Source organism: Physeter macrocephalus, chromosome 1, assembly GCF_002837175.3.
Source record: "Physeter macrocephalus isolate SW-GA chromosome 1, ASM283717v5, whole genome shotgun sequence".
NCBI lineage: Eukaryota > Metazoa > Chordata > Mammalia > Artiodactyla > Physeteridae > Physeter > Physeter macrocephalus.
The window spans coordinates 92,283,928-92,294,233 of NC_041214.2; the positions used below are offsets into that span (position 1 = coordinate 92,283,928).

Sequence of the window (10,306 nt, forward strand, 5' to 3'; positions counted from 1 at the left end):
CAGGCTCAACGGCCATGGCTCATGGGCCCAGCCACTCCGCGGCACGTGGGATCCTCCCGGACCGGGGCACGAACCCGCGTCCCCTGCATCGGCAGGCGGACGCGCAACCACGGCGCCACCAGGGAAGCCCCAAGCAATGCTTTTTGATGATAAATTTGCAAGTGATAAATATCAAAAAGCTTGATATCTAAAATGAAGCTAAGATCAAAGTACTGTAAAGTATATAGACAGACACAATTAACATCATCAGATAGATTATGAAGCTGTAGGCAGAGTGGTGCATTACATTTTACTGAGTATTTTATTAAACCAAATTCCCAAACAGCTGCATACATTACTTTTTAATCTGCTATAACCCTCTGAAGACAACCAGCAGGTTGGGATGTTTATGCGGACCTGCCATCCGTTAATACTATTGAAGCACATGAGAATAAATGAAATATTTAAATAGAAACCAGCATCCATACCTAAATGTGAGACAACCTGGCACTCTCGTCGAACTGTAAATAAGATACATACCAGATGTAAATGCTTATTTTTCAGCACTAATTTAATAAGAAAATGCATTTGATAGATTTTCATAACTGAGAAATTTAGTGTAAAGGCAGAAGGAAAAGGACCGGTTGGGAATTGTAAGCCATGGAGCAGAAGAGGTGACTGTGCTGGCCCCAAGCAACTCCACGGTGCTGGGATTTCAAAATCCTCAGAAACTTGTGGCCAGACCTCCATCATCACCTTGCCGGGACTTTTTCAAAGACTGTTCTAAAAGCCTCTGTCTACCAGCATGCCTGACAAAGGCATAGTGTGGTCTGGCTGCTTCCCAGGGCTCTTGAGAAACACCAGGGTATTTGGGGAGGTTAGCTCTCAAATGTGCACCTGGGCAGTGTACTCAGCTGGCCCTCCTTATCTCTTCAGAAATGAGGACACAGAAGAGAGAGAAATGCAGAACTAGAAACCATTTGGCTTCTGGGGAGATGTCACTTTGGTAATGGGAATTAAAGTAAGATACGGGACCAGACTCCCTAAAGAAGAGTTAATATTAAAGTTCAACTAAGTTGTCTCACTTTTCATTCTTTCATTTTCTCAAAAAAGCTGAGGCTGCATTTAACCTGGATCAAAGCCGTAAAATATAGACAAGTCATTTCTTTAAGAAAATTTATTTGTAGCTCTAGAGCAGAATTAGGGAACTCATACCACATTCATTTTATTAAGGCCTGTTACTGCAACATTGTTTCTAGATTTTCAAAATCCAGCCAACATGGATATCTCTGCTACTCTGTTTTGGCCTTCACAGCAGCTTCTTCTCTCAGACGAGCTTTCTTTTCTAGGTTCAGGCTTGTTAAAGTCTCATTTCTTTTGGCAGCCTAAAGTGAAACCAATTTGAACAAGTGATTATTTATGCTGGTCTGGGGAGGATGTCACTGCACTGACGCCAGCAGGCTGACACGGGAAGTACAGGCACGGAAGGGTTGGCTGCTTGTGCTCTGGGCGCAGCAGCCCCTCCACGCACCTTCTGTCTCCTCTGATCCTTCCTAGAACAGCAGCTCACCCGTTCAAGCACAAGAGAGAAATGCCACACCTCTACCTTCTCTTCCTTTCTGGCCTCCTTTCTTTAAATATTCCAGCCTCTCTTCTCCCTTTATAATGTATTCCCTTGTCTTTCTCTTCTCCTCTCTTTGGTATTAAATACCTTCTTGTTTCCATTTCTATCCCTTTTTTCCCTCCTCTCGCTTTTCTTTGTTGCTACCATTTCTCCTTCCCCAACTCATTTGTATATTTTCACACCCTTCTAGTTCCTTGCTCCTCTTGTACCAAAAACATTCATCTTTGGGAATCCCAGACTTCACCAAATACTACCACTGATGACTCCCAGCAGTGTCTACCCTGCTTGTCCATCCTTTGAGAGCAGACAGGAGTGGAGGAGAGACAACCATCCTCTTCCCTTATTTCCCTCCCTGTGACTTGTTACATCTCTTTGAAGCTTACATAAACAGACCAGTCTCAAATTTTTTATACCAAATGAGTGAAGACAGCACCCTATAAGGTGGTATTTTCTTCTATCTGTGTGATTTCACATGTAAAGAATTAAGTATGGGGAGGGGAGGAGAATCGGACTGGTAAGCTGATGGAGAGGACAAAACACAATGGCTAATTTCTGTCTTCTAAATCACATTAAGTTCAAAAGTTCTTCATTCCAGTAGCATTTACCAACTTTTTAGAAATGGATAGTTCCATAAAAGAGAAATAATAGAACAGGAGAGGAACAGGAGAGGAACTCTTTAAAGTATACAGTGTATACCCTTGGATGAGGCTAGGGAAGACCTCAGGAGTGATTTGTTTCTGGAGTATTTAAACTCAGCTAGTAGGACTTCCCTGGTGGCACAGTGGTTAAGAATCCGCCTGCCAATGCAGGGGACATGGGTTCGAGCCCTGGTCTGGGAAGATCCCACATGCCATGGAGCAACTAAGCCCATGTGCCACAACTACTGAGTCTGCGCTCTAGAGCCCACAAGCCACAACTACTGGAGCCCGTACGCCTAGAGCCCGTGCTCTGCAACAAGAGAAGCCACCACAATGAGAAGCCCACGCACCACACAAAGAGTAGCCCCCGCTCGCCGCAACTAGAGAAAGCCCGTGCACAGCAACGAAGACCCAATGCAGCCAAAAATAAATAAATAAATTTATTAATAAATAAATAAATAAATAAACTCAGCTAGTATAATCAAGTAGACAAAAGCAGTGCAGATTTCTCAGAATTCTAGAAAGCCCTATGTCCCGTCTACATGCTTCTGCAGGTTCAGTCTGAGAGCTAAGCATGAAAAGTCAAAGAGGGAGGCAGAAAAAATACTGAAGTGGGGCAGGAACAGAGTTGTCAAGAGAACTTCACCCAGGCCTCCACACTTGCCCTTCGTGCTCCCATAACATCAGCCTAAATGGTCAGTATCTTCTATTCCAAGACTCTAAAGACAGCCAGAAGTTCATTTCTTTTACTCTGGACTCACTGGGGATAAGGAAGTCAGTTACCACTGGGTTTGCAGAAGAACCCTTTAAATATCTGACAATAGATACGAGACATCTCTTTCCACATGGAAGTTGTGATATATAGAATTAGACATGGTGTTAAAATAACGCCTTGGCCAGTACTGCTGCATATAAAAATAACTATTTTAATCACAAGATAGTATAGTATGCAGTTTGGTAACTGGCAAACTTGGCTCCACATTTTTGTCTTGCCACTTATTAGCTATGTGACATTGGGAAAATTATTTAACATCTTTAAGCTTCAGGTTCCTCTTTTACAAAACATGGATAATAAGAGAACCTACCTCTTAGGTTCCTAGAATTATTGTGGTCATTAAATAAGTTTAACAATACCTGTTACATAATGAGCAATCAATAAGTGGGAGCCTTTTACCATCACCTCAATTAGGTCTAGGTTCAAACTGTGGCTCTGCCATTAGGGAGATGTGTGTGAACTTGGGTAAGTTACTAAAGCTTTCTAAGCTATGTTTCCTCATCTATAAATGAGGTCCTAATAATATTATCTATCTTGCAGTGTTGTTGTGAGGTTTAAATAAGATAACAGCAAGGTACTTGGAAGACAGTAACATAGCTGTTAATAATGACTGGATTTCTGGACCTGAATTCCTATGTACCACTTAGGAGCTTAGAAATATGGCCCAGTTTGAACATCAAGTAAAGAACAGTGATAAGAACACTCACCAAGAGCAGAGTGGGATCAATAAAAAAATGAGAGTGCTTTACAGACATGCAAGGAGTTATTAGTAAGTATGCCAGTGTCATACTTCTTGTTTTACATTACTTATGACATCTGTGATAACTAAACACTTTTTTTACTTAACCAAAACTAATTTAGTCCTTCACCTTGCCAAAGTTAGGATTTGCTATTTATCTCCAGGCATCATATCTCAGGTTTGTTCCTACTATGTTTTATTTTGTTTCTTATCATTTCTCATGTAGGAAGTAGCCTCCTTATCACAGAGAATAAATACAAGGGTCAACCCCTGACTTCCTCTAGGTTTTTTTTTTTTTTTTTGCGGTACACAGGCCTCTCACTGTTGTGGCCTCTCCCGTTGCGGAGCACAGGCTCCGGACGCGCAGGCTCAGCGGCCATGGCTCATGGGCCCAGCTGCTCCGCGGCATGTGGGATCTTCCCGGACCGGGGCACGAACCTGTGTCCCCTGCATCGGCAGGCGGACTCTCAACCACTGTGCCACCGGGGAAGCCCCCTCTCGGTTTTTTTGTGGAAAATACACAAAGATAGACGGGAAGTCCACTCTCACCTTCTTGCCCTCAATAACCATCAAGATGCATCCTGCCACTGTCAAGGCAATCATTACATAGCTGATCTTCACCCGGACCTTGTTCTTTGCAGCATCGAGCATCTCAAACCTAGTAATACAATGGGATCATGAGAGAAAGTTAAAATTACCCTTTCTGAAGTTGTCAGAAGGATATAAATCTCTGTATCTCACAAATCAGGAGTAGAGTTGTGCCTATACATATAAAAAAGGAGATGGGGCCTAGAGATCGTATAGGACTTTGGGGAGGATGGAGCATTTTCACAATTCACTTTGTATATGAAACACAATAAGGGGGTGTAGATGAAGATAGAAGGATGTATTATAGAACTCACATCCTCCCATAAAGACATCAAAAATACATCTACATTTGGAACAATTCTCACAGAATACCCACTGAACACTGGCAGAAGATCTCATACAACTAAAGCTGCAAGAAAGATCACCAAATAACTGGGTAGGACAAAAGAAAGAAAAGAAAAAGGAATTGGGACAGGACCTGCACCCTTGGGAGGGAGCTGTGAAAGGGGAAAAGGTCCCTCACACTGGGAGGCCCCTTAGCTGACTGGTAGGTCCACCGGGACAGACAGTAAGCCTCAGAGGCTCAGAGGAGAGTGAAGCAGCCGGCTTACAGTAGGCAGGACAGAGAGAGACCAGCACAGGTGGCCCTGGCCACCTTGCTGCACTTCCCAGCCCAAGATGCCTGCCTCCTGGTGTGTGTGCAGCAGCTCAGGGCTGAAACTTGGGCTTCAGCAGACAAAGCCGGGGAGAAGACTCAGTTTGGCTATGCGGAGGCAGCCCGAAGGGCCTCAAGTGTAGTCCAGGCTGCAACTGGAAGTGTGTGGAGGACAGAGCCCATGCCCATCACCGGAGCCCCACTGTCAGCACACTAAAGTAGGGGCAGGGACTTGCCACAGCAGCCTCATTCTTGGTGAGCTCACAGTGGGTGTGGCTCAGCCGCTATGTGTTCTGGGAGTGTGCAAGTGCTGGGTGGTTGCCCGCATACAGAGGCAGGGCTGAAATCTGAGGCGATTCCCTGCGGGTGTGCAACTTCAGCGAATTTATGCCTGTGGCAGCGCCCGGGGATAATCCGACCTGATTACTGGCTCTCCTGTAGCTGAGATGGGTCCTGTGCCAGCAGCAACAGGCTTCGTGGGTGCACACACACAGAAGTGGGGCTGAAATCAGAGCCGATACTGGCGTCTCCACAGCAGAGGCGGGGCTGAGGGTCACACCAACAACAGTGTACTTTGTGAGCCTGCACAGTGGGTGGCAGGCGACGTCACAGAGCACATGTCTGGGTAGTCAGCTCCTGGGGGGGAATACACAGAAGCTCCTTTCCCAGCCGGAGCACTCCACTCCTGCCTACCTCACATCACAACTTAGAACCGGATCTGGGGGCTTCTCTTCCAACAACTGTGGAGCAGACCCTGCCCATGACAGGGCTGTGACAACCACAGAGCAAAGAGAAGGCCCCACTCAACACAAGATCCAGTGCAGGCTCTGCTTACCACAACACAAATCACACCACTATGAAGGAGATAACAGCCAACACACATTGAGAAAGATGTGGCAGACATCCATACCAAAAACAGCCCTCACACCAAGAATATTGGACTTACACAGGCTACACAGGGTCATTCCCACATAAAAATAGCCCTTCAAGACCACAGTAGATAACTGTTTCCCTTAAATTCATAGAGTCAGAGAAATATAAGTAAAATGAAAAAACATAGGAACCACTCCCAATTACAAGATCAAGAGAAATCTCCCGAAAGAACAAACAAGTTGGTTTGTTTCTCTAGACTGAAGAAACAGACCTCTCCAGTCTAACAACCCGAGTTCAAAAGTGAGGTAATAAAAATGCTGGAGGAATTAAGAAAGGCAATCACTAGAAATGCAGATCACTGTAACAAGGACCTAGAAACTATAAAGAGGAGCCAATCAAAATTAGACAATTCAATTGCCGAGGTGAAACCAGGCTAAAGTCAATAAAGAGCAAAGTAAATAATGCAGAAGAATGAATAAGTGATCTCGAAGATAGAATAATGGAGATCACCTAAACAGAACAACAGACAGAAAGACAAATGAAAGTAGCGGGACTTCCCTGGTGGCACAGTGGTTAAGAATCCACCTGCCAATGCAGGGGACATGGGTTCGAGCCCTGGTCCGGGAAGATCCCACATGCCATGGAGCAACTAAGCCTATGTGCCACAACTACTGAGCCTGTGCTCTAGAGCCCGCGAGCCACAACTACTGAGCCCGCATACCACAACTACTGAAACCCATGTACCTAGAGCCTGTGCTCCACAACAAGAGAAGCCACTGCAATGAGAAGCCTATGCACCACAATCAAGAGTAGCCCCTGGTCGCCGCAACTAGAGAAAGCCCGCACACAGCAACGAAGACCCAATGCAGCCAAAAATTAATTAATTAATTTAAAAAATTTAATATCAGTTTATGATAAAAACTCTCCAGAAACTGGGCATAAAGGGAACATACCTCAAAATAATAAAGGCAATATATGAAAAACCCACAGCTAACATCATACTCAACAGTGAAAAGCTGAAAACATTCCCTCTAAGATCAGGAACAAGATAAGAATGCCTACTCTTGCCACTTTTATTCAACATAGTTTTAGAAGTCCTAGCCAAAGCAATGAGAGAAGAAAAAGAAATAAAAGGAATCCAAATTGGAAAGGAAGAAGTAAAATTGTCACTCTTTGCAGATGACATGATAACTATACATAGAAAATCCTAAAGATGCCACCAGAAAACTACTAGAGCTCATCAGTGAACTCAGTAAAGTTGCAGGATACAAAATTAATATGCAGAAATCTGTTGCATTCCTATACACTAACAATGAAATGTAAGAAAGAAAAACTAATTTATTCACTTTCTGTAGCTAGGAGAGGATATCAAATCAGCTGACTTCAGAGTATCTAACAGGTCTTCACTAGGCACTACATAAGGTATCAATGATAGCACATAGATTTTCCAGCACTGTTATTATTCCAGGTACTTGCCAAAGAGGAAACATTTAGAGAAGTGGAAACTGTTTTAAAATTTGGTTGAAAGGTTTTAAGTAGTCAGACTCAGAGGAAGTGCTTTTCCTTTAGAATAGACTACTGAAAAATAAAAGCTGCTTACAACCCTAAATTCAGCACTCACGAGACAGTCTCTGGGATTTCATCTTCCTTTTTGAAGCGACCTGACCATATTAGGATCTTCTTCTCCCAGTCCGTAGGCTTATGCAATGGCACTCTGTGGCCGTAAGTGTCTATGAGAAAAACAAGAGAAGATATCTTACTTATATGAGACTGACTCTCAAATTTAGCAACAGAAAAATGCTGTTTGTGCTTTTTAGCTATTCGCTAAACAAAATCATTGACAAATCTCAAGCTAATTAGAGCTTTGTTTGGATGGAATTTCTTAGGTTGCTCATTTCTTAAATGAGATTCAAAAATTCTGTGAGGACGGAAGTAAAATAAAAACATTATTTCCCAGTATAAGCCATAGCCATTGAAAGTTGAAAGAACACCATGAACAAAGTTACAAAGGTGAGAAGGATGAACTAAAAAGAGAACAGTGAGGAGCCTGTTTGACTTCAGTAGAATTAAAAAAAAAGTTTGTAAGGTAAAATCAGATTATAAAAGAACTTGAATGGCAGGCTAAGCTTTTTAGACCTGATTCAAGAACTACTGTACACTTTGAAGCAAGGGAAAAATTAACATTTTAGAAAATTTAATCTGCACAATGGATGGAAAGTAAAAGGATAGGACAGAGTGGGTAACAAGTCCAAACAGAAGATTATAATACAAGGTATTACAATACAAGGGTGAGGTGATACAGTCAGAACTAGAGTTATAACAGCAGGAAGAGAGACAACAAAGTCAATCTGATGATGACTGAAAGAATTTGGAGATGAAGACAAAGAAGGATTCATGAAGAACCTCAAACTTGGATGAGTAACACAATAACAGTATTGTTAACCAAAATAAGGAGACTGTGAAAAGAACCAGTCAGGAGAGGAAAAAGCATGAATGCCATTTTAGATCTATTGACTCTAAATTCATGCCATCTGAGTAGGTTTCATTAATAAGTTGGGAGTGGAGATAACCACTAGTGCAAAGGGAGAGCCAGTGAGGATGATAGAGAAACACAGAAGACCAGGGGCTGAGCCTTGGGGCATGACCCAGAAAGGAGAGAGGGGAAAGAGGCAGCAGAGGAAAACGGAGCAGCCAAAGATGAAAATGAACAAGAAAGGTAGAACCATAGACTATAAGAGAGGCTTTCAAAGGAAGGGGAAGTCACTGAAGACAAGGAGCAGAAAAAGCTAGGGAATCACAGAATGTCATGGTTAGAAAGGACCTTGGAGATAATCTCATCCAACTTCCGTATAATGCCTACATCTCTCTTGCAGAAAGACCATCTCCTTGACTACATACACATCACCTTTGCTTAAGCTGCACCTTTCACTTAACCAGAAGGCAACAGCAAAAGGAACAGGAAGGTCACTTGGAAAAAAATCCATAAAGAACCAAAGTCAAGAAAAGAGGTTTAGAAGTACAGAAATAGAACTGCTGTGATTTTATCTTTTAACCATTCCAGCGCTTGGCACAACTTTCTCTAGAGTTTTTTTTTTTTCTTCCATTTTATGTACTATATACTCATTAAAGACAATTCAGAAAGTATAGATGTGAAAAAAGAAAAATATAAAAACCACCCCTAATTCTCCTGTCATAGCATGATCACTATATTTTTATTTTGGTGTGTTTCCTAAGTCTTATCCCCATACATATGTACATATATGTAATTTCTATATGTACCATGCTTGTGCTTACGCACAACATAAAATTTTGTATACTGCTTTGTTCATTAACATGACAAACACATTCCATGCCAGTATGCGGTATTTATAAGCCCCATTTCCAACAGCTGCACAACCTCATCAAGTAGATCTAACATATATAATTAATCATTCCCAGATTACTTAACATTTAGACTAATTTCTCATTTTCCATATATATATATATATATATATATATATATATATATATATATATATATATATATAAATGGGAACATGTTTACATTCAAAGCTTTTTCCACATATAGGGATTATTCCTTAGGATAGATTCCCAGAAGTGAAATACCAGGTCAAAGGGTATAAACATTCTGAAGCTCTTGATAAATATTCTTTGAGAATAATTCTTTTCCACTCACCAATACCTGCCTGGCCCTAGTGCACTGCCATGAAGAAGCAACAAGCAAATAGTTCCTGGGACCCTACAGTTTATATATTATGCTCCTTCTTCCACAGTGGTGACAATGACAAGGTTTGGAGTTAGGGATAGGACTAAACATGGCTGAAGTCAATGTACAAGCCAGTGCATAGCCCTAATTATATTTTACCCAAAACATCATTTTTTGATTTGGTTCATCTTTGAGGTTCCTTAAAAGATGACTTCTAGACCACTGTTTACTTTGGTGCATCATCTATCGTCCTATAAAAAGCTCCAGTCAAATCCCTGAGGCAAGAGATGAAAATGACAAATGAGAAAAATGAAGAAATCACTGCCACATGTAAGCACAGCTAATATAAGCACAATTTGGGAGGCCTGAACTACATGATAGAAAATGATATAGGGACCCCTGTGACCACCTCTCTTTTAGATTCTTTTTTTTTTTTTTTAATAAATTTATTTATTTATTTTTGGCTGTGTTGGGTCTTCGTTTCTGTGCGAGGGCTTTCTCTAGTTGTGGCGAGTGGGGGCTACTCTTCGTTGTGGTGCACGGGTTCTCATTGCGGTGGCTTCTCTTGTTGCGGAGCATGGGCTCTAGGCACGCGGGCTTCAGCAGTTGCGGCGCACGGGCTTAGTTGCTCCGCGGCATGTGGGATCTTCCCAGACCAGGGCTCGAACCCATGTCCCCTGCATTGGCAGGCGGATTCTTAACCACTGCGCCACCAGGGAAGCCCCTAGG

At 42.4% G+C, this 10,306-nt stretch overlaps 1 protein-coding gene across 1 annotated transcript in view; it reads right to left on the reverse strand.

Annotated features, from left to right (window-relative positions):
- Positions 1 to 1,141: 1,141 nt before the first annotated feature.
- FAM162A (family with sequence similarity 162 member A) overlaps positions 1,142 to 10,306 on the reverse strand; it is a 43,740-nt gene continuing 34,575 nt past the window's right edge. Inside the window, exons 5-7 of the mRNA XM_055084961.1 lie at positions 7,493 to 7,601; positions 4,305 to 4,413; positions 1,142 to 1,364 (exon numbers count right to left, since the gene is read on the reverse strand). Coding sequence (XP_054940936.1) covers positions 1,272 to 1,364; positions 4,305 to 4,413; positions 7,493 to 7,601 — 311 coding nt within the window. The 3' untranslated portion in view covers positions 1,142 to 1,271. The remainder of the gene's footprint in view (positions 1,365 to 4,304; positions 4,414 to 7,492; positions 7,602 to 10,306) is intronic.